This window comes from Astatotilapia calliptera, chromosome 7 (assembly GCF_964374335.1).
Source record: "Astatotilapia calliptera chromosome 7, fAstCal68.1, whole genome shotgun sequence".
In the NCBI taxonomy this organism is placed as follows: domain Eukaryota; kingdom Metazoa; phylum Chordata; class Actinopteri; order Cichliformes; family Cichlidae; genus Astatotilapia; species Astatotilapia calliptera.
In genome coordinates, this window is record NC_137428.1 from 61,290,456 (window position 1) to 61,315,636 (window position 25,181).

General features: G+C 40.1%; 1 protein-coding gene across 1 annotated transcript; it reads left to right on the forward strand.

Annotated features, from left to right (window-relative positions):
* Positions 1 to 915: 915 nt before the first annotated feature.
* Positions 916 to 22,311, forward strand: nfat5a (nuclear factor of activated T cells 5a). The gene is made up of 12 exons (XM_026176198.2): positions 916 to 1,286; positions 11,030 to 11,158; positions 13,784 to 14,405; positions 14,560 to 14,743; positions 15,343 to 15,533; positions 15,661 to 15,833; positions 15,947 to 16,081; positions 16,183 to 16,235; positions 16,355 to 16,487; positions 18,006 to 18,190; positions 18,276 to 20,271; positions 21,550 to 22,311. Exons 1-12 carry the CDS (start codon positions 1,214 to 1,216, stop codon positions 21,930 to 21,932), a joined length of 4,257 nt encoding a protein of 1,418 aa, XP_026031983.1. The 5' UTR covers positions 916 to 1,213; the 3' UTR covers positions 21,933 to 22,311.
* Positions 22,312 to 25,181: the final 2,870 nt, after the last annotated feature.

Consider the following 25,181-nt stretch of genomic DNA (forward strand, 5'->3'; position numbering starts at 1 on the left):
GTTAGGATTGGGGGAGGCAATATCAATATTGATTTTGACTATTGAGCTTCACAAAATAAATGTTACTGTATTGTAAAATCAATATTGTGATACTTTGCTTGGTGATACAGTATCAATACAGAGACAGTAAATATTGATATTGATATGATGCAACCTTACTGCATCTACAAAAAAATCTATCCATAAACATGAAAAATGAAAAAACAGTGGCTGACTGGTTATGTATTGAATTATTTTACATTCTGTGACTTCTTGCAACTTCTTGTGACTAGATGGTTGCCCAAAGCTCAAGGGTGCTCACAACCCCTTATGATTGCAAGGAGGCAACCTTTGTGCAAACAGTCTCAGTCTGACGAGCAATGACTGCAATCACTTTCTTAGAGATTGTCAAATAATTACTATCTAATCGATAAAAACAGACAGACGTGCCAACATGTTGCCATCAGTCTGAATGAGCCTTTGTAAAATAGAGTCAGACTGACCTGTCTTCATCTTACAGTGTTAGTATGCTTGATATGCTTGAGAGGTGATAAACTGCAACATGTATTATTACAACACTCGGGACATCACAGAATGTTAAAAAATATCAATAATATCATACTGAGAATCAAGTATTGTGATAATATGGAATCACGGGGTATCTGGTGATTCCCACCTTTAATAGTTATACATAAATAAGAAATAAAATTTTGCATATTTTTCAATTTGTTATAAACAACATAAAAAACCTTACTTTTACGGTGTAAGTGAAATCAGGATAAATCTATCTAGGTCACACGAGCTGGTTCAACCTGATGTCATTTATCCTAAAATAAGAACGATCCAATACTCCTTTTCTTCTGATGGCTGGAAATCCTCTATTCTCACTCGGGCCACTGCGCATGCTCTAAGCAAAGAGAGGCGGGCTAGGAGGAGGTGGGTCGACCCGCTGTAGTCGAGTGTTTGTGTGTCGGTGTGTGTGTTCGTCTCAACGTAGCACGAAACGTGTCTCCTCTCAGCAAAGACACACAAACGTGAGACGTGCTAGATAACGTTTTTGGGTTTTTTTCTTGGTTTTGAAAGTTTTCTTTTTGCCGCCTTAAGATTGTTGCGATTTTATACTATGTATATTAAAACATTCCGCTTGTAAAACGTAATATTTATCCGCCAGGAGCAGCCGACTTCGTTTCTACTAAAGAGTGTCCGCTTCTCCTCCCCTCGATGAAGCGCTGCGATGCCCTCTGATTTTATATCCCTCCTTAGCTCGGATATCGACCTCAATTCCCCCAAATCTCTATACTCTAAAGGTAAGATTTATCTAAAGGAAGGTTACTGTGAGGTCGCTAATCCGTTTTGTCCTTGTCTAATGGGAACTAATATGATTGTCTTGATAGCTCATGTTAAGCTGCTAGCTAGCAATGGTTAGCCTCTTTTCTGCTAGTAGCAAGACTAGCTAGCATAGTTAGTCAGCTCGACTACCCTTGCTGGTTAGTTGTCCATGTCACATGCGTGGAAAAGCATGGTATGTTAGAATAGTAAAGTAAATATAACAACAATTATGTGTGTTTTTTGGTTACACTTGTCATGCAGATTGATGACTAGCATCATTTTAGTTGCCTATATGAGCTAACACAGCTTTGTGAGGTCGCTGCCTACCCACCACTTTGTTCCGTGGTTTAAGGTACTTAAGTAGTGCTCGGGTTCTGCAGAGGTGTGTATTTGTGTGTGCGCATATCGCATGGATGGAAAAGTAGTGCATGGCTGTCCTGTGTTTTCTCCTTGTTTGGTTTTAGCGAGTGACAGTCCCTCTGTTGTTTTGGTTTGTTTGGTGGAATCGAGCCAGGGTATCCTCCTCACATTCTCTGGTTTCACTGAAAGAATGCAGTTATTGGCCCTTCAAAGCCTAGAGAGTGCTATTCTGCCTATCAGGATAAGGGGCCCTCTAGTGCCAAAATATATTTTGCCTCTAATATCGCTGCACACTTGTCAGCCAACTGTTATGTTATTATTAGGTGGGTGTTGCTGCATCTCTGGAGTGCAGAACCGTTAACTAATGTTGCATTTAGCTTGGTTAGAGCAGCACTTTGCCTGTAAGTCTGTCTTTTCACTTTTTAAACATCGCCTCATGTGCAAAGCAACTGTCACTGAATATGCTTACTCTACTCAGGCAGCTACCATGCATTTGCTTGTTTATGAGGGAGGCTTGTATATAAACTATTGATCCTAAAGTGCAAATGTAACCTGAGACACAAGAATTTATGCATATTACTTTTTCTAAAAACAATGGTGCTATTTCACCCCTTTGGGTTTTTCCCCTTACATTTTAATCACATTAACAAATATTATTCTTTCCTTTTTTATTTTTTTCAAATATTATTTGTACCCGACTGGGCCTTAACTTGCCTGCTGGTCCCACATCTGTCTGGCTGCTATGTATAGGGTGCTCATGAGCCAGCAGAAAGCTTTGCTCTGTGACCCTGAAATTCTCAGTTGAGACTGCCATATGGTCATACCGTATCACATGATGACTGTTTATTTATATCTCTGTAATTGGGTGTGCGCTCTCACGTTGGGGTCAAGGTAAAAGACATGCTCATCAACGATCTATTGGGAGAGCTCATGTATGTCAGACGATGTGGGTGAGTAGAGACAACTGACCAAGCTGCCAGAATATATTGCATTATTTAGTGGGTTCTGTTTTTTTGTTTGTTTGTTTTGAGGAAAATGTGAAATCTCAGAAGTTACAAATAGAAATAGTAACGCAGGGTTTACTGAGAAGCAAGCAGGGTCCTACTGGAACCTGGACAGCTCAAGAACTTGTGCCTGATTTTATTACTGCGACAATACATCATAAACATATAACTAATGATCAAGATAGTGATTTTTGGCTATATTTACATAAAAATTATGCTTACTGGGAGAGAAACAAAGTCTCTTCCTCTTTCTCACAGCAGAGAGACTGTTGTTCCTGTGTGAGGAGAGCAAGCCCTCGAGCAAAACTGTAACGGTGTTTTGTTTTTTGTTTCTTTTCCCCCCTTTTGGCTGATTTGAAAAACAATCTGCTAGAGGGAAATGAAAAGTGGCTTCAACCTCGCAAAAAATGAGTTAGCAACAGCAAGGTGAATTGAAACGTGATGAACAGACAGACAAACTGGGATGCTATTTCCAAATCCAAGTGCTGAAATCCCAAAATTGAAAACCAAATACCTACCCAACAGATATAGAGATTAGGGCTGCCCAGTTAATTGATTAATCATGAACATGCTTTGACCCCCTACAGTTAAATAAACGTGTTCAAGGAATATTAAAAATGTTTGCTTTCCCACACAGTGCAGTGCATTAAAGCCACTGAACTTTTATGGACTACCTGGATGACTAACAGTGCATTAGAAGACAGCCAATGACTGAAATTAAATGTCTAGCACAGCGAAATGTGTAGAGCTTGTCCCCCGAAGTGGAGCATGAGTCGTTGTTTGGAAATGACTCGAATTTAGTCGAAATGACGTAATCCTAGAAGAAATTATATGCAAAGAGTGCTGTAGAGTTGTGTCTGCATTGCAAAGCATTACAACCTGGTGATTGAGCCGCATGAAAACACACCACAGACTGGCGTATAATGAATGCACGAAGGATGAGAAAAACGGTGCAGTGGTTGCTAACAAGATCATCCAACACCAACTCAGACGCTCATAAAAATGCACCTGTACCTTCCTAAAAATTACTTACTTACATACTCGATCATGTCTGTTTGGCCAAAGATAAGTGTCCAGTAATCACAGGACATAAAGAGAGGTCCAGAAAAATTGTCAACATACTTAACAAAAGTTTTGTTCATACCCATCATGCATGTACAGTGAATTGAGTATTTTGCTTTTAGGAAATCCAGTTAGGCTAGGTGAACAACAATTCACTGCAAAGATTTTTTAATTCACAGGAAAGTAGCACAATGTTTAAGTGAAAACACTTATTGAATTGGGTATTGGAGAATGTGTAATTCTACTACAATCGTTACTAACCAATGGTAAAAGCAATAGATATTCTAGTAAGTGGTTGTGATTGGTGTGGGTGGGATATTGGTTTTCTCCTCATTGTTACCTTATGTCAGGACACAGATTTTACGTTACTCTCATTACTGGGATTAAAAAAAAAAAAAAGAAGCATGTTTTGTTTGTAGCATATACACAAGGGAGATTTACTTCCACAACACATTTCTCCCACAGGTTACATACAGGATACATTAACCACTTGTCCCTGGCTGCCTTTGCTTTGTGTAATATGTTTGCACTCAGTACAGACATTCACTTGTTTCTTTTTAAAGAAAGCAGGCCCTTCTCCCATTGTTATGTCTCTCAGGTATAAATGTAGGCCAATAGTAAACTCTCCCTTGCTTTAATGTTAATAGCCCTGCCTTCCACTTTATTGACTGCAGTCTTGTGGGTAATTTTTGGCCGTCCTTTAAAGGTAAAGCATGGGCTGACTTCACTACAGTCTAAAGACAGCAGTACTTTCCAGTGAAACCTTTTGAAATATTTAATTTATTACAAGACACTCAATGAAACCATGATTATTCGAAAGTAACGATGCCGTTAAGTGTTGGACAACAAAAAAGCTTGCAACAGCCTATAGCAATGGGACAACAGTGTGCAAGTGCAGCTCTTGCTACTTACTCTGGTTATGTTGAATGAAGGCACAGAATCCAATTCAATGTTATTCACGTGCCACAATATATGATGTATCCTGGTGACTAAGTAAGATGGATGTCAGTTAACTTGTTACTAAAGTTACAAGTAATAACTTTAGTAACAAGTTTCATCTGCTTCTTTCATCTGTGTAAAAGTGGTTTACATTAGGATACATTAGCTAAATGATGGCTTCCAAGAAAAAAAGTCTCAGGGGTGGACGGCGTATTTTTGTTTTTTTTTCAACAGGCCGTACCTACTTAGACAAAGTAAGCAAAGGGCTACATACTGGAAACTACATCCAAAGTGCTTTATCATCATTTAAATTAGCGTACATTGTGCCAATTTTCTGATGTACACCACTGCATAGTCGGCTTTTGAAACAAATTGCATTTGAATCGATTGAAAGAACAGTCATTTGCCTTAAGACTCCTTCATTTAATGTTGCCATTATTGATTTCCTTTTCTTTTTGGGGGGGGGGGGATTTTGCCTTTGTGTTTCTTACATGCAGAAATTGATAAATAATAACGCCTACACACACCAGGTGGTATCTGTGGCCCCAAGGACTGCTGAGCTTGCAATAAATGGTGAACTATTAATGAAACTGGAGTTAATTTTTCATTCTGTTATGTGCGTGATGTGCATGTGCACATATCTGTGTATTCATAATTACCTGAGACATTTCCTCTTTGAAATATTCTTTTAAAGCATGCTGCCTCATAACTTTAAATCACAATCAAGTTTGTGTTTGCCTTTTCGGTGCACCTTTGGCGGCTTGTTCATAAATGCAGATTGTCTTGTGCAGGAGTAGAAAAGTCAATCATCTCCATATGTTTTCTTTTAATACAATGTCCTTAGAGTTGTTTTTGGACATCAGACAGTGCTAGCTGTTGCTTGGTGTAGAGTGTTGAAATCTCCCCACATGACACAGGTTTTCATTTTTGTTTTTTTGTTTTGTTTTATCCTCAAGGACCAGTGAAATTCAGCCTCACTTCCAAAAAGTTATACAGTTTCTCTAAGTGGACAAATGGTTGGTTCAGTGGGGACAGGGCACAAGTTAAAGGCCACAGAGCTTCTGTTTTTAAAAGTCGAAATGCGTATGGCATGTATTACATGTAGACTCAGTTTGTACACTGTAGAGACCAGAGACTACTTTTAGAAGCAGCTGATTGTTGCTCAGATATGTAGTTGTCACAAAGTTGCCTACATATATTAGCAGAGGACCATCTTTTGTATGGTATTGTTTAATAATTAATGTGGCCTTGTGGTTTCCCTCTGCTAGCATCCACATCCCCATGCATGCTCACCTCTATAGCTACAGCCACAAGCAGAATCCATAAAATTATGATTAGGAGTACAGTACAATCAATTTACACTGTAGAAATGTCATTTAAGTAATTTTGTTAAACCTTGTTTATCCATCTGATTTGCACTAGCAGGCTGAAAGCAAATAAAAATTGTATTGGGCCATTTCTTGCAGTAATTTAAAATTTAAGATAAACCGTTAGCTTTAAAAGCCAAAATGGCATTCTTTGTGGTTTAAATGTGGCAAGTAGCTTTTATGTCACTACTCTGGCTTGACCATATTGTTATGTGTTCAAAACCATAATTAAAGCAACACTGTAGGTTGTGATGCATCCCCCCCCCCTTTTTTTTTTAACATGGAAAAAACAAACCAAACATGTGCTTGTCTAATAAGTTAATTGTTCTAAGTCTAGGTTAAAGTCAGTCCACCTCCTGGTAGGTTAGTGTGCTGTAGGCTACTGTTTGGACAAGCTTATAGATTTGTCCAAACAGACTTGTCAAACTTGCTACTGTAAAGCAAAATAAGACCAAAATGTAGTGCAGGAAGTGTATTTTGTGAACTGGAGAGTTAACCTACATTTTAAAACCTATTTTAAGGATTGGTCAGAAAACCTTTAAAGAGGTTTTTATCTGTTTTGACAGAGGGCAGTTCTTAGAACACTTATGTGCAGTTTTATAACACTGTCACTAATGTCAGGTATTTTTTACCTGATATCATATGGCTGATAAAACATACTTCCCATCTGAATAAGTAACCTAATATGTGGCAAATTGAAGTACTCTTGTTACATTTCCCCTTAAACAACGTCTCATGAAATGAAAACAGTATCATTGGGGGACCCTATATAAACGCTTCAAAATGAGTAAAAAATAAATAAACTGAGAATCGTAAACGAAAATATTGTTTAAAAATTAAATAATAGACATAACTTTTTCTTCTGCCCACCTCTTCCTTGTCGTGTGAGCCTTGTCCAGAGAAGGCACAATCTCTTTGCATCGCTGACAACTGTGGGAGAAATAAACAAAAGATGGCATTTGACTACAAGCACGTGGGTGAAAATCATCCGACGTTAGTGTTCTAGGGTTAAGCACAGGTGACGAATAAAATTAAAGATAATTTTCCTGGAGGCATTTCAGGACAGTGATGACTGACGAGACTGGCTTCAAGGACTTTGCTGTACGTGCGGAAGAAGGTGTGCAACAAAATCCAAACAGCAGCTGTTGACACTGCAGCAGTTTCTTAGTATGGTGTTTCCACTAATTGAAGCACTTAGTATACTGTTTCTCACACACATTTAAAATTGAGATAACATTTGTTTTCAAACTTCAGGATTTTTTGTATATGCTGCAAAACGGCTTCTAAGCCCACAGAGTCTGTTTAAAAAAGTAAAAATAACATTTTCTGGTTTTCCTGAAAAAGTGAATCTATCACCTAGCTTTAATCGGCGCTACTCGTTTGATGTTGTTATCTTTGTAAAGGTATACAGAGTGGTTCCGCCACTGGAGGTTTATATACAAATGGGAAGCTTAAAAAAGAAGCCCAGGTAGCCACAGAGCTGCACTCTTGGGGAAAGTGACATTTTCACCTACAGAAAGCTTGTTTGGTTTTGAAAGTTATACTTTTGGATAGATTAAATAGGTGAGGTGCAGGTTTATGCAGGGGTGTGGACGCACAACTTCTGCTGGATTTAAATTTAAACAGGAACATTCAAATGAAATTGATTCCAGAAGAATATTTGTTTTACCACATTCATTTTAATTTAATAATCGCCAGAAGCCAAAATTGTACATGAAAATAAAAGCCCTACTTAACATTATGGCTGTTGGACTCTCAACAAAGCATTTGGAAATGCTGCTGTTTAGTTGATGGATTATTATGAGCTTTTTTTTTTTTTTGCTTTAGATGGAATTTTAAATTCAAAGAAAATAGAGAATAAATGGGAGAAAATAACAATAGGGCTCCAATTAATCATTTTTATTTCAAGTCTCCACGAGCACAAGTCACAGCACGGTTTGAATATAGACACACTCTTTTGCATATACTGCACACCCTAAACTGGAAAGTGTGCTTCAAAAGTAAAAATTAAATCGCTGACAGCAATCCAATCTGTGCATTTATGAACCTGAAGTGATTGACTCAATAACAATGTGTGGTTATTGGCCTGTGTCACAAGGTAATTGAATCTTGTGTGTCTCAACCTAATATTTGTGCACATTTAAACAAATTTGTGCTGCAGGTAAACATGCTAATCATTATTTTTGGCTTTTATGATTCATAAAAGACTCCTTAAAATGCCTCTGATTTGAAAACATTTCTTGGGTAGGTTTCCCACCACGAGCAAATCCTTTAGGCTTAAACTGCACTGTGGTGAACTTTTAGAGGGGTAATTTAGTAGAGCTCTGAGTTGTAGTCAAGAAGATTATAAGATTCTGTAAAGTTTATTTCTAATAAACAACCATTTGTAGTGCATGTGTGCTGTTTTTTTGTTTTTTTTTTAAAGAAAAAATCCTATGAACAATGAACCCTTTTACAGTTTGACTTTCTGTGGTTGTTTTGTGTTGCTGTGTGACCAGCAAGCACCCAGAGAGAACGGGTGATTTACACCCCTTTCAGGCCAACAGTGACATTCTTTAACACAGTGTGGACTCCTTTTGATCTGTCCAGTACATGTAAGCCTTTTGCCAACCTTGGCAAGAGGGTACCCAGCTTAGTGAACAGCAATTTCTGTCCTTTGTTTTTTTATTATGTGCTGCTCTTTTTTTTTAGCAGAAGTGCCATGCTACTCCTGCACATGTGTTGGGAGTCTATGAAGAGAACATTTGTTTGCATGTGATTGAATACTGAAGCATATACATGGTAGGGCTGTGCGATATGACCAAAATCTCATATCCCGATATTAAGATATCTATCGTCCGATAACGATATAAATCACAAAAATGTAACATTTTCTATAAATTCTGTGAATCTCGGGCAGCTCGACTTGCGTGAAGTGTTTTCAGCAAGGGGATTGCGTACCTGGAGTGGAGTGTTTTAACTGATACAGGAAACTATACATTTTTAGACATAAGTTGTAACGGCCGCCGTTTTCTTTGAGTATTTATTACACCGCATGCTGCGGGGAAAAGCCTGTTCTAACGTTTGAGTTCTAACGGTTTTTGTTTTGTTTTTTTTGTTTTTTTAGCACCTGACGGCTCTTTTTTTTGCTTCTCATCCGTAAACAATATGCATCTTTCACGTGATTGAGTTTATTTTGAAAAGTCTCAACAGGATCTTGAGCTTTATTGTGAAAGGTTTATGTGGAACAAGCCGACACGCTGTGGTTTTACCGTCGTTGTTGCTAACGACAACGCATAAAAACAAACGCTTGTCTGTCTGTAGTGTGGTTATATTAAATATAAGAGAAAGACAGAACTTTAAGAAATTAATATAGCCACTACAGTGACCATCAAAACGATGAAAAAATATTGCCATAAACAGTTTATTTTGCAACACCACGAAACAAACAATAGCGTAAAATGAAACGATAGATGTTTTTATATCGTCATCCGATATATATCGGTATATCGAACAGCCCTAATACATGGGTTCAAAGCAGGTGACAGCACATGTTCAGTGTACCCACTATGCATGCTTCTATTGTTCATAGGGATACTAGTTAAAGCTGAGGTCATGTCTCGTTGTCAATCTGTAATGCAATCAGCAACAAAGACTCACTTTCTTCATGCCACACACCACAGGCAAAGATTGAGGGCTGTTGTGATATTCGTGCACACAATCAGACGGTTGCTGGCAGTTCTCTATAGTCTCTGAAGCTCGCTGTGAACAGGTTCACTGAAATCCACGTTTTATTTTTCTAGCTGCACAGGAAACTGATCTCACCGAGATCTGTGAAATATCACAGCTCTTTCTATATTTGTTAAGAAAAAGAAATGAAACTTTCTCTGGCCTTTTGACATTTAGATTGTGCTATTCATTCAGCAGTGCTGTAAGGGGATTTGATGCAAACAATAGCAGATTTTATTTGTTCGTTGTGTGAACTTTGGTGATGCATTGCCACCAGCTCAGCACCATCACTGACATCACAGAAGTGCAAGATCATGTGTCTTGTCAGCGTCATCGCTCTGTTGGGAACAAAATCATAGGCAAGTGTTAGATGACTACTACGCATCCTTGGTGCTGTCGATGCAAAGCTGAAATATCCATATCAAGGTGTTGATAGGTGCCTGTTTCTTAGCAACCGCACTACCTAATCATGTGTTTATCTAGCATCAGATCTGATTTATTCCAGTGTGGCTGCAGTGGTCGTTATGTCTACAAGGAATCATGTTGCCATTAAATATCTTCATGACTCTGTGGGTTTTATTACACCAAACCCCACGGGAGGCTAATTTAGTTCATCATAAGATACCCTGTGTTGTGCTAGTGTTGACTGCAGAATTTTTAGAGGATTGCAGTATTGCTTCCACTTGTCTTCGGAAAGCAAATAAGGAAACAACCAGTTTTGGTGAGATACTGTAGGAGTTTTGTTTTTGCCATGAAGCTTGCATTAGTGGAAGTGAAATTGACTGTTGGCAAGGTTCTATTTTGCGAAGAATTGTGACGATTTCTAGAACTAAGCTCCAGCAGTTGTATTATGACTTGGACTGTGCTTGCGAGCAGTTCTGCATTAGCTTCAGTTTGAGGCTAAGATGGCTGTCTTATGCAACCCTTGAGGCCTTGTTTTCAGTAGAATAAGTTAGAACATTGTGTGCTTCATGTTTCCAGGGTTAAATTGTGACGACACCTATTTGAGTTAACTGGCAATAAAGGCAGATAGTTTTTTTTGTTCTATTTTTAAAAAGTTGGAAGCAGTTGTGACTTGAAGGTTGCTATTTTCATCATGGTCCACCGTTCCTAACAGGTTAAAAGGAAACCTGCTGAAAATGGGTATTTAAAAACAGAATATTTTCATCTAAGAAGAGCGGGTATGGATCTTTTTTTTAGTTGCATTGTCCTCTAATTACCAATAATCTCATTTATTTTTCAGAAACTAATTTGTATTCTCCTGCTCATCCTTTATGGCAGAGTCGGTATATGACCTCCTCCCCAAAGAACTCCAGCTCCAGCCATCGTCCACCCAGACAGACCCACCCACCATGAGCCAGAATAGTGGGGGAGAGGCGGGACCTCCCCCCTCTGCAGCCTTGGCGTCAGGTGAGCTACCTGTTCAGTCCATGAAAACCATGATCTGGGATCAGTTTCTCTGTTACAAACTATTACCCAAGTCAGCAGGGGTAAAGAAATGTGGCCTTGTGTGAGTGACTGGGGGCAACTTCACCCTTTCATCAGTTTCCGAGGCAAGATTTGTGACTAAATGGGATTTATATAGGCTAGTATGTATTAAGTATTTCAAAACTGCTGACATGACGATACATGGTTATTACGTGTTAGCTGGGCCCCATGTTATACAAGGGTACAGCACCAACAAGTCAGTCGGGGGTCAGTTCTAAAGCCCTTCTGTGCAGCTAAACACAGGATTTATTCAAATATATGTTGTAACTTTAAAATTTTCCAATATTATACCGTATTGATGTCTGTTGTGTTGTTGTCTGTCAGCATCTTTTACTGTTAGTGGTGGGCGATCCTGTTAACTAGCAGCAGCATGGAAAGTGACGTTGCTTATGAAGCCTGACTTGACACTCGCTGTTTGCGGGCCTAGTGAAAAATTTCAACACCCTTAGCACCTGATGTGAAGATATCATTTAACTCCACACAGCTGTGTGCTCAGTAGTGTTGTGTACTTTGGTACAGAGGCTGGAGGCAGTGTTGAGAGTATTTTAAACAATGGAGTAGAAGCTGCTCTGAACCAACTCTACAGTGGCAACACTTTAACCACTCAATGTTTTGATTTTTTTAGAGTGTTAATAAAAACATTTCAAAACATATCAAGCACCATGACAGCGTTTTACCTTTTATATTCACCCACTCTGCAAACACACCTCCACCACCTCACCTAACCAGTTCACAGTATAAATCTAAATCTCTAAAAAAAAAAAATATTTATGTAGTGTTTTAGACTAATGTCTTAACTGGTCATTTAACACTCTTTGTGGCCAGGTTCCTGAAAGCGTGGCCCACAGGCCAGGGACGGTAATTTTATGCATCTTTTGAGTGTGACCAGGAAAAAGTGTTCTGCCGTTCATGTTATTCAATGACAGTTCTGATCATTTATTGTATGTATTATAGCTGAGCAGATAAATACCAATTTGAATTCCCCTGTTTTCGCCTTTGCATCTTTGACAACAAACACCAGCTACATGTACAGCTACATCAAAATTTTAAATTCAGAATGCAGCGTTTGCATGCTGACATGGCCTCTTATTTATTGTTTCACCTATGATTTGGGTTTCTTTTTTTTATAACTTTTTGACGCTTGTACTAAATTTTATTTTTCCCTTGGCTCTTAATGTAAATAAAAAAAACCCCATCAGATTGTCTCAGCTTTACAGATCCAAATCATCTCCTACAACATCCCTCATGTTATGACGTTATATAGTGTTTTAGAGTTGGCATATTGCATTTCACGTTTTCAATTTCTTTCGCTTTATTTGAGTATTGCCCTCTCTATAGTTTGAGTTTTAAATGCCTTTAACAAAAGTAAAAGAGATGCATCTGTTGCACCGTGAACCGTGCACAAGTGTTTGACTCTCATGTTACAGAGTTGCTAACATTTTCACTAATTACAATGGTTTTGTCTACTCATGAAACAGTGAAGTTGCCCCAGCAAACGTTGGACTGTATTTTTCAATATCACTTATCAAAAGCAAAGAAAATGGCCTGATCTTGGATCATGGTGCATTTTGATGTTCTTGACATCAGTTAAAACTGTGAAGGATTCTAGTCATGGTTTTCATCTAAAAAGCAAACTAACCGGTGAACAATCATGTTGGAGAGAGCGCGCTTTTTCTTTTTTTTTTTAACGCTGCCTTTTTACTATCATGTCTGACCCAGCTGGCCCTAAGCAGTGCTGATCAAAAGCATGACTCATGTGATGTCTTTTAGATCATCATTAACCAAACAAACGTGCTTCCGAGTGTCTATAAATGATAAACTTCAAAAGATACTCCTTCCTTCAGTATATTAACTCATCCAGTTTACTCATTGACAGAAGTTAAGTCTTGAATGATCAGCTCTCTTGTTGCTCATTGGCTGTCTCATTTTTATTGCAGGAAGTGCCCTCTGAGGCAGGGAGTGTCTGCATATAAAATGGTCTGCAGTTCACTGCTCCATAGGTCAGAGGCTTGTTTATTCTGTCTCCATGGCTACGCTCAGTCCCAACCAAATATTCCAATTGGCATGCGCAAACTACTGTTTACTATTGAATGCACATTGCACAAACTCTACTGTAAACCTGGCAAATTTAATTTGGCGCCACATTATCAGCTTGCAAATTTGGCTGTACAAGAAAGTTTGACCAGATTTTGTTATTTTTCTTTCTGGCAATGTGTATGTAACAATTTGTAGCTTGCTTTTGTTTTTGTAAACAAGGCATGTCAGTTTTGTCACATTGATTTTTAATCAGAGGTTTTGTAGGAAATCAAAACATTGTGGGACCTATAGTACCCTTCTCAACTTTAACTTCAGAACATTTGGTCAGTGCTTGACAGCTCTCGCATGCACAGTGAGAGCACGTAACCCACAACAGTTTGTTGAAATTAGAGTTGGGAAGAGGGGAAATCTATACAAATCATGCACAAATTCAGCTGCTTGAATGGGACTGCTAGCCTGCTCTGTGGTGAACATCTGTCCTAACTTTTATATCTATATGCACTACTACAGATGCCACCTCTTCCACCTCCAGCCCTTCTGCCTCTTCCTCCCTCGCCATAGGCGTTACATCCTCTGGCCCCTCTACCTCATCGTCAGACCATCTCAAGGTTGCCCAGCATCTCCACTCCAGCGGAGGAGATGGCGCTGGTGTTTCAGAGATGCAAGGTGCGGAGGGTGCCCCCAACAGAGGCAGCAGTGGAGCAAACGCTACAGTAGGGGATGTAGGGCCGGGAGGGTTGCCGGGGCTAGGAGTCCAGCAGCCCCAGAACACTCCATCAAAGCGAAGGACTGTGTTGAGCATATCCCCACCACCCGAGGATCTGTTTGATGACAGCCAGATGTCTTGCCAAGAGGAACCTACCATATCTGGTGCACCAGGTCCCGACTCAGAGCAAAGCAGCAGCATGTGGGCCGATGAGTCTGTCTCGAACTTCAGTTTGATCAGCTCAATCTCCTACAATGACAACACGGAGGTGCCACGCAAGTCTAGAAAACGCACTCCTCGCCAGCGGCCCGGTCCCAAGCCTGCTCCTCCAGAAGACAGCATGGATGTGTTTGATGCTGACAGCGCCAAAGCCCCTCACTATGTGCTATCCCAGCTGGGCACAGATAAGACCAGTTCCATATCCAGGTATGGTGACACTTACTAGAGTACATTCTGTCTCTTTAGGTCAGAGTGCCTCTCCCCTTTGTAGGAATACATTAAGGTCGATTAAAGTTTTGCTTGGGGTAATTGGATTCTTGGATGTCACACTAATGTCATCATCATTTTTTGTCCTCTGCAGCTCTCTCGAGTCAGGAACTGCAGTGAAAGGTGGGTCACTGTCTGCTCAGTTCCCTCAGAGGAGTGATGGGAAGGAGCTAAAGATCCTAGTGCAGCCAGAGACCCAGCACAGAGCTCGCTATCTGACTGAGGGCAGCAGAGGTTCTGTCAAAGATCGTACACAACAAGGATTCCCCACTGTCAAGGTTGGAGTACAAAAGCTTCCAGCAGCTTCTTAACAAACGAAATATTACCACCAAAGGAAGAAGCTGCCGAATAAGATCGAATATAACCAATACACTGAGTGAGGAGTACTGCACGAGAAAGATTGTACTAGCACTGCCCACGTGCTTGTTTCCTTTCTCCTATTTCAATAGCTGGCATTTAACATGGATAACCTACTTGTCTCTTTGATTTCATTTCTTTTTAAAAAATTTTTTTTTTATTAAATCAACAGTAAATCCAGTACTCACACTGCAAACAACCAAACAAGTACCTTTACCTCTTGATGGTAAATCAGGGTAGGGATAGTGAATGAATAGTGATTGCCTTGTATTCATTATTAAAGTAATAAATTCTTGACATCGCTCTTGAATGGCTCAGTGGTTATGAACAGATCACATGCTGCTTTTGTACCATGAATAATGCTCACAGATAAATGATTGAGTTGATTGGCAAATGATTAAAACTTTTATATTTAACTGAAAATCTTTCAGGGCTGAGGGGTTTTGGTTTTTTTTGGTTTTTTTGGGGTTTTTATTAGAATCTGGAAAACTAATTTTATTTTTTATTTTTTTGTCTGCAGTTGGAAGGTGTGAGTGAATTAGTTGTGCTGCAGGTGTTTGTAGCAAATGATGCAGGCAGAGTGAAGCCTCACGGTTTCTACCAGGCATGCAGAGTGACAGGACGCAACACCACTGCTTGCAAAGAGGTGGACATAGAAGGCACCATAGTTATTGAGATTCCTCTGGAGCCCAGCAATGACATGACACTTGCGTAAGGAGTTCTTACAGATAATTAAAGACTAGTTATTACTTGCAGTGTTGATATTTAAAAAGTATTTGGTATGTGCTTTTGTATATTTAGTTATCCCTTCCTTCTCCTTCCTGTGTTGTTTCTACAGGGTGGACTGTGTAGGAATTTTGAAGCTCCGTAATGCAGATGTCGAAGCCCGCATTGGTGTTGCAGGATCCAAGAAGAAGAGTACACGAGCCAGGTTGGCCTTCAGAGTCAGCATCCCCCAGCCTGATGGATCAACCCTGACTTTACAGGTTCCCTCATCGCCGATCCTCTGCAGTGAGTAACAGCCAACTAGGATTCCTGAAACAATTTGATGGCTAATATTTATAATATGTTTTAGTTTTATGTTATGTTATTAATGATAGTTTGAATCTTCTTTTACTCTTCAGCTCAGCCAGCAGGAGTGCCAGAGATCCTGAGAAAGAGTCTCCACAGCTGCTCAGTGAAAGGAGGCGAGGAAGTTTTTATAATCGGAAAGAACTTCCTTAAAGGAACCAAAGTTATTTTTCAGGAGAACATTACAGGTGTTGTAGCAATTTCTTTTGTCAGTAGCATTGTAGCTCGATGTCATGTGTGTTAATGGTTTTCTGCATATAAACCCTCTCAAATCTTTTTGAATTCTCAGATGATAATTCCTGGCAAGCCGAAGCAAAGATTGACATGGATCTTTTCCATCAGGTATATGCAAGTGGGGATGATGGTGATCCCCTTGAGTTTTTCACTGAATAATCTAAGCTGCTGTATCAAACCTGTTTTTTGGCATACACTTGACACAAAAATGTGATCTTTTTTTCCAGAATCACTTGATAGTGACAGTCCCTCCGTTTCACAACCAGTCAATCACTTCTCCTGTTTCTGTGGGTATTTTTGTGATGACCAATGCCGGTAGATCACATGAAGCCCAACCCTTCACCTACACTCCAGACTCGGGTAACAGCAAGCATGAAAGTTACATAGTTCACGATTTTCAGCCGTCGTGGCATTGATGGCTTTTAAATGTTGACACTTATTGCTAAGTGTGACACTTATGGGCTATTTATGTTTTGAAGAGAGTGAATAGAGCTAACATAGTACTGTTTTCAGATAGTTATAACAAGTTTTAATAGCACTACACCATTATAATCAATCATATAGACAAATCTAATGGCTGATTAAGCAATGCCGCAATTATTGCTGTCACAGACACATTTACCCTAATGGCAAAAAGAGATGTAGGGATCACTGGCAGTCCTTTGTGTTTCCACTAATAGATGAAGGTTTAATATGTAAATGTGTAGCAGATATAATTGGTCCTGACATTGGAGCATGTCTGGAACAGGTGGCATAGCATTCAGCGATCTTATTATTAACAAGGGATTGTAGTAGCAGGATGGTAGTTTATTTAAATAATCTGAATTATTTGTTTTATTGTTATTTTAGGAGATGTAGCATTTAAGAAATGTATAATTATAAGTCTCAGCAGTTGATTTATTGTAAGTGATCTCTACTAAAAACTCTTGGAATATCGTATTGATTTACTTGAAATCTGCAAATGTCAAATACATTTAATAAAACAGACACTTATGGCTTTTACTTTACAAGGTTATTTAATTGTTTTTTCTTCTTGTGTTTCATTTAAAAAATTAAAGCTCACAATGGCACAGAACTGTCAAAGCCCCCCACCAGCTGAGATAAAAACGGGAATTGTTTAACTCACTGAAAATCCTGTTTAAGTGGATCTATAAGTTCATATCAGCGTAATGTTGGAAGATGAAAGGGGACTTTTGCGTGGGTTCAAGTAATTTTAGGCACGGTGAAGCTGGTAGCCTGAGTCTGAGTGACAAGGGGAAAAGAAGAAACTGCACAGAAAATAAAGAGGAGGTGGATCACAGGTAAAAGTGGGAGAGTGAGAGGGAAATGGTGAAGGTGCAGGGTGTCAAAAACAGCCTCCATATTTAAGACACAGAACGCTATCTAATCCGCTGGATAGAAAGGTTTACTAACAAAATGTGTCAGAATGCTTTGCTGCTGTCAGGCCCGTCATCAGAAACATCTATTGCTTGGTTTTAAAATTCCTGGTTGAACTTTGGAAACTCCTTCCTTTTTAAGCTGGATGTTGAAGCTTAGTAGTTTTAGTTGATTCAATTTAAGTTTAAAACAGGAACACAAAGTGGCTGTTTGCCATGTGCGCAGTCTAACAAGTAATATTCGTAGTTGGATTACAAAAAGCGTTTTGATGGCAAGTGGTCATGGTAAAAGTAGATAATACCCTCCTGGTTTGTATGATTGTTGCAAACTGCCTTGTGCTTGGTGTTGGATGGGTTTTGTTCTCCACATCATCCATTAAAAACATGGAACATGCAGCTTGTCATGTATTGTCATATGTGCTAAGCTCCTCATGTAGATTTCAAGTGCCTAATCGTTGCCATCTCACATTCTAACAGTCCTTTTCTCCACTCTTACCTCCAGCTGATAACTCAAATGTCCTGACAGTAAAAACGGAGGGGATATCCATGGTCAAGACCTGCTTATTTGATACCCCGATCAAATCTATGCCCTCTGAACAAACAGAAATCTCTGACCAGACATCCAAACGGCAAGAGGACACACCTATGGAAGTGTCTAGCAATCCACCATCCACAGAGGTCTTCAAAGTAAGATACCCCCTGCTTTTTGAGGAAGAGATTTTAAAATATTTACTTGAGAAATACGGTCTGTAACACTGTTTTTCTTTCTCAGTCATCCCCTGATCCACTCATCGCAGTGCAGCAGACTCTGGACCTTGGCTCTAGTTCTCATCCAGGTGGAGAGTCCTTTCAGAGAACAATGCCTTTACCATCAGAAGATGTGGACCTTCCCCAGGCACCCCCGGTCTTCCCTAGCTTAGAGTCCCTCAGCACGATACAAAAGCAAGAAATTGCCCCAACAACCTCCTTCTCTGTGTCAGGAGACACCACAATACCACCTGTGACACCAGAAGTCCCCCAGCAGTTCCTTAGAGACCCCCAGGAAAGCTTGTCACCTGAGAGTTCCAGTAGTAGTGCAGGGGTGGTGGTTGTGGCCATGCCACAGATAGCACCTTCCTCTCAGGCACAGCCACAGCAGTCCCAGGTCTCCCTCTTTCCCCAGGAAGAGGTGGCCCAGCTGGAAAGGGCAGTTAGAGAACTCCAGGGGGGAAGTAACACCACGCTCCAGCAGGTGTTAGAAGCAGCTGTAGCTCAGCAGCAGCTAAATTCTGTGCTGTATAGCCCCACACCTTCTGCAGAATCCCTTCAGCAGCATGTCCAGGAGAACATGAACAGCCTTAGACTGGGGAGTACAGATAATTCACTGTCAGCACAGCAACAGCTACAGATACAACAACAGGAGCAGCAACAACAAATACAACAGCAGTTTCAACAACAGCAACAAATACTTGGAAACCTTCAGCAGCAACAGCAGCAAGTCATCAACAACATACAGATGCAACAGCAACTTATATTACAGCCACAAGAGCAACAGCAAATTATGGAGAATATTCAACAACAGCAATTGCAACAAAATCAGCAACAGCAAGTTCTAAACAATATTCAGCTTCAGGATCAGCAACAACAAAATCATATTCTTACCAATTTACAGCAACATCAGCTGCAACAACAGCAGCAGCAGCAAAATCAAGCGTTGAGCAACCTACAACAGCAACAGCAGCAACTTCAAGAGCAGCAGGTTTTGGAAAATTTACAGCAACACCTTCAGGCCAGCTCTCTCCTTCAACAGGCTGGAGAACTGCTTACTATCCAGACTAGCTTCCCAACACAACCTCCTTCACACACATCCCCCCCACAGCAACTCTTCCAGTCGCCTAGGCCCATGGCCGAAACCCAGGGGTCCCAACAGCAGGTCCAGGCTGCCCTCATCCAGAATACCCTGACCGTACTGACTAGTGGCAGTCTCAACTCAGAGCAGCAGTCCACAGGATCAACCCTATACCTGACGCCGAACCATCAGCCCCAGCAACAGCAGCAGCTGGCATTCATCTCCTCCATGGAGACATCAGCCAGCCAACATCAGTCTGTTTCAATGTTTCAAAATCAACCGCAGTCTCAAATGCAGCAACAGAGCACCCCAATGGATCAGCAGCAGTCCCCACAGCAGAACCAACAACAACCAGCACAGCTTCCAATGGGCCAGCAGGGTTCCTTATTTCAAAGTATTCCCAATCACTCACAGGGCAACCCTGCACCACAGCAAACAGGTCTGCTTCTCTGCACCACAGATCTGAACCCACAGGCTATCGCCCCTACTATTCTCTTTAGCACCCAGACCCAAGGCCCTTCCCCTATGGGGACCATTAGCGTTGGAATCACCCAGTCAGATACAGCAGAGCCCATGTCCTTCCAAGACCAGAGCTCTTCGGGCAGCAACTCAACAACCACTGAGAACCAACAACAGAGCTTGTTCCAGGAACAGCAGCCAATGCAAGTGGGCCCAAGTTCAAGCTCCGTCCAAAACAATCAACCTGTGGAGCTGTTCATACCACAGACAAATCTGTCCAGCTTGCAGAGTACTATTGCCTCACAGGAGCTCAACAACCAGGCTCCAGCCCCCGCCACAACCATCTTTGTGGTGCAGGGTGGTGTGGGTGTGGTAGCCAGCCCTGGTCAGCAGCCCCCAGAGCAGCTTTTCCAGACATCTGTGGGTGGCAATGTGGCTTCTCAAGGACAGGCCAGTCTGTTTGTTTTTGGCATTCAGAATGGTAAGACAATTTTGATCCTCTACACCTTTTAATGTAGAGTAAATCAAAGTTACCCATGTTAAATTCTTATTTTCTGAAGAATATGGTACTATCATGCTCGACCTATTAACTTGTATATATCCATATCCGGTTCCTGGTGACTATTCTCTTAGTCGGCTAAATGAGAGGGATAAAAAAATGAGTCTGATTAGTCTAAAACTAAGAAACACTCTGATATTAAGAATATTGGACAATGTCAAAATCTCTAAACAAAGGCATTTGAAACCATTAATCACATTTATTAACAATAAATCATGCCTCCTAACTGTGCGGTACCTCACATGTTGCGTTATGAATATTTCACGTTTTACTCCAGACAATGAAGAAAAGGCAAAACACTTAAAATAATCCAATATTAAATATAATAAGAAAACATGGTACTAAAAAAGATTTTCACATATTATTAAAATATGACAAATTGACATCCGAGAAATGAATAAATTGCAACTGAAAAGTGTTGCGTATTGGGCTGTGCATTGCGAATGATGCACCTTGTTCGAAAACTCTTGACAACCACTTAATTAAAAGTTAAAATCTAAAAGAACAAATCAGTAAATAATCTAGCCATTTGCTTCTGCTTATCTAAAGTTGGGTCACGGGTCAGCAGCCTAAGCAGAGAATCCCAGACATCCCTCTTGCCAGCCACCACCTCCAACTTCTCAGAAGAAACATTGAGTTGTTCACAGCCAGCCGAAAGGTCTAATCTCTCCTGTGTATCCCAAGTGGGACATGCCCATCTGGAACATCTTACTCAGGAGACAACCACCTCAAATGACCCCTTTTGATGTTGAGCGGCTCTACTCTGAGCCCGTCCTGAATGACTGAACTCCTCACCCTATCACTCAGGGAGAGTCCATCCACCCTTCAGAGGAAGGGTACCGCTCGTATCCGCAAACTCATTCTTTCGCCTTTAAAAGACCTAACCCTAATAGTCTTAACAAAAAAAAATCAAGCCTGATTAACAGATTTATGGCATTTGTCAACAACATTGCTCCATCTGGTGATAGATGGCTGCATAGCATCCAGGACACAATATACCGGCATTTGGCATCAATTAAAATTTGAAAGAATTAGATTAAACGGCTAGTATGTCTGATACCCACTAGTGACAGTAGTGATAATTGGTCATCTAGTCAGGCACAGCTCTAATCCATATGCTTTTTGTGTTACTCCATTGCTACAGTTATATGCTACATTTACTGTTTAATGATGGATAAAATTATTTTCTTTTTCTTTTAGACTCATCCCAGCTGCTCACTTCTTCTGGACCCAGCCAACCTGCGCAGAACCAAATCCCGAACTCCGGTCACATGCAGACTCTGCTGGATCAGCCCATGGCCCAGGCTGCCTCCCCAATCCCAGCTACCATGCATGGCAGCTTGCAGAACACCCTTCAGGCACAAATGCAGACCACCTTGGAGAACGCAATGCAGGCAAACACACAAACAGCCCTTCAGTCCAGTTTACAAGGAAACATAGAAGCGAGTCTACCAACACCAATGCAGACCAGTCTACAGACACAGATACAGAGCAGCTTACAGAATCAACTGCAGGCATCCATATCAACATCGTCCAGCATGGATAAAATTGAGGACCTACTGGAAAGCCTACAGAAGCAGTGATTATTGTTTGGACCATTGTCAGCACTTAGGGGGTGAGTGATGTGTATGTAGCTCAGAGTTATACACCCTAAAAATAGCCGTGTGTAGGGGTTTGTGCCAATGCTTAAAAAAAAGTCATTTAAATATTTAAGAATTACTTGCCCTTTTTACTGAAAACCCAAATCATGAGTTCATGTGACCTGTTTTTAAGAAATATTTATCATTAACTGTAGCCTCCATTTATCCATTGTTCTTGAATTAATGAACCCACCTTTGTTATTACTCCTCTTGCAGGATCAGAGAGGCCTGTAATAACTGCTTTATCCAGCCGCACAAATGCAGTGTTTTGTTGCCAGTTGTTGTTTTTTTTTCCTGTTTCTTTTTAAAATAATGTGAGCCTAAGAGATGATGACGGTGGTGGTAATGATTATGATGATGAGGATAAAAATATTTGTGGGAAAAAACAGGAAAGGGATAAAGAATGTCAGCAACAGAGGAACGGTGACAGAGGAATGGTGCCGTGATGGGAGAGTGTTGTGAAAGCAGATTTAAAAATAAAAAACAGTCAGTTATGGAATATCAGATTGCACATAACTGTCAGATAAAGGCAGAATCTCATTTTGAGTGTGTAAACTCCCCAAGATTTCATTTCACTTTGAGACAGTGGGTGTTTTTATTTTTTATTTTTTTTATTTTGTCAGTTTGGGAGATTAGCTGATGTAAAAACAGGGATAAAATCACGTCACAGTAATTCGATTTAAACTTCTTTTGCTGTGGAGAATATGAACAATCATGCTGTTAATACACAGCTTACATTTGCATATGTCAAAAATGCCATTAAATTTGCTCCAAGAGTACAGAATATTAGACTGTACAGTTCTTTGTAGGATAATGTTTCATGTTTTCTTTTAATAACATTTACTGGCATGGGTGGAGTCTGCACTCAAGCGGTTTGTTATTAGAGGCAGCACAGTTTAATATTAGTGTCGGCACCACAAGTATGAAATGAATTTTTATCACAAAAAGTCCGGTAAAGACATTGTGTTACTGAAAGCACCCTGGTGAGTTGAGGGAATATTGCACACTCATAAATGAGATTCATCCATGTGACGTGGCCTTTGTTGGCACTTCCCAGTGTTCTCTTATGTGCAGGCCTTTCTTGGTGAAATTTTAAATAGCATTCAACTATTTAGGGTGTGTTTTGTTTTTTTTCTCCTTTTGTTGCTTTTGAAAAAGTTAACTCTTTATCAGTTAAATGTGGATAGAAAAAAAAACCTTTCCACTAGTGAAAATGGAGTGTTGTGTGGTTTTATAAACATTTTATCTAAAGCACTTTATAACCTCTTTTGTGTAACCTGCTACTCCTTATATCCATCCACAGCTCTCTACTGATCTAAGATGAATTTGTACTCTGAAACGTCCAGTGGGTGGGGTTAAAAAAAAAAAGAAGAAGAAGAAGAGGGGGGAAAAGCTGAAAGCAGTCATCTTTGTACAAATAGATACATCATTTTTACATTTTCTCTCATGTCAGAGTATTTTTGAGGTCTAGACAACTTTGTATAGAACGTCTGCTCACTGTTGAGTCCCTCTTTGTATTCAGTCCCAGTGGTCCAGTCAAGTCTATCCAAAAACAGCCATTCCTACAAACGGCATTGTCACTTGTCAGTGTTTGAGTGGTAACTAGGCCTTTTGTGTTTTAGACACTGACAACACATCTGAAATACTGATTCATTTAGTTTGTACATTTACATGAAGGATCTTCATTGTTTTGTTTTTTTTCTTTTGTACTAAGTCTCGGTTTTTCTCGTTGGAATGTTTTTACTGTTGTTCGTGTTGTGTTTCGATATTAAGTTTCTGTTTCTGTTTGTAGCCCGTGCAGGTTGGCGCCGCATGAAGCTGGCTCCTGTTCTTTGTGTTGTGAACAGGGGCTCACTGGTAGATGAAATCTGTTACATAGAGGTTGCCATTTTTGATTCCATCCTTGGTGCTATGTAGAGGAGTAATGGACACTTCTGTCGTCATGTTAGTACAGTTTGTACTATCAATAGCACTTGCATTCGTTTTTAGTTTGGAAGAAAAATCGAGTCTACAGTGCTGGCTGTTGTTGAGGGATCAGACTGGAGTGCAACCCACCCAGGCATACCAAAGCTCCTGATTGTGAATGGTCGCCATTTTGTCCTCGCCATCGTAACGTTTACTCATTTGCATTTGTTTGTTCACATAATGCAGCTCTCACATGGCTAACAATTCAGCATGCTGGGGGGGTTGTTTTGTTTTGCGCTTTTACAAGATTTCTGATAGTTTTGCGAAGGTACTTTGCTTCATGGATCAGTTTATCTCATTAACATTTCCACCAATTTGATACATCACTCTATTTTTCAATGAAGAGTTGACATTGTTGAACTTTCCAAATCTAATATTAGCCAATTTGGCGTTATCCCCCCCCAAAAAAGGACATGTGTTTTTTTTTCTTGGAGACTTCAGACATTAGTATCACATTGCTCACATGCATTGTTTACATTTTCATGGTCATACTCTTTTATCTTTGCAGCTGTTAGTGATCCATTTTAAAAGTAACTTATCTTTTTTAGAATTTTGTAATCCATGTATCAAAATGTAGAGTATTTTTGTAAAACTAAACTTTTTTTCTTTTTTGCTCATAGCAAAGAACTATCATTGCTAGTGTTTTGTTGGTTTTTCCCCTGAAATGAAGCGCAGGTTTATTAAGTCTATGACTGAAACTAGAAATGTAAGTGGACATCAAGCGATTATGTTAGACTTAAATCTACTGTCATGATATCGACTTTACGCAAACTGTAGAACATAACGTGAAGTTTACTCCTCTTTTTTGTGCTCTGTGTGTTTTGTGTGGGCGTTTTGTATTTTAAACTCCTCTTTTGTTTTTGTTTTTAACATCATGCATCTCAAATGGCACTTTGACTCGTCCATTAACTGTAGATCAAGTTAGAGTGCAGTAGTGATGTTTCCAAGCATTCCATCCCTCTCAGTTAGGGGAGCTAAAGAGCACATGATGTTGTGGAAGAAGTGCGGAACAGTAATGCCTCTTAAAGCCATACCAACACAGAAAGCCAACCCGTGACTTCGGTTTCATGAATGTAAATTTTACCTCATGGTGTGTGGAATGGAGCTTGCTCTACATCTGACATCGGACCAATACTAGGCTTAGAGAAGATATATTTTGAGGCGGAGGGAAGGGGATGGGCAGGGCGACACCAGCTGTCATTTGTGTCACTGCACATTGGTCAAATT

Bases quoted from the DNA above. Each gene is read 5' to 3' on its own strand.
- nfat5a (XM_026176198.2), top strand. From the start codon at position 1,214: ATGCCCTCTGATTTTATATCCCTCCTTAGCTCGGATATCGACCTCAAT. The intron at 14,744-15,342 runs GTTGGAGTACAA...TTTTGTCTGCAG, and splicing joins AAGGATTCCCCACTGTCAAG to TTGGAAGGTGTGAGTGAATT. The intron at 16,236-16,354 runs GTATATGCAAGT...CTTTTTTTCCAG, and splicing joins ACATGGATCTTTTCCATCAG to AATCACTTGATAGTGACAGT.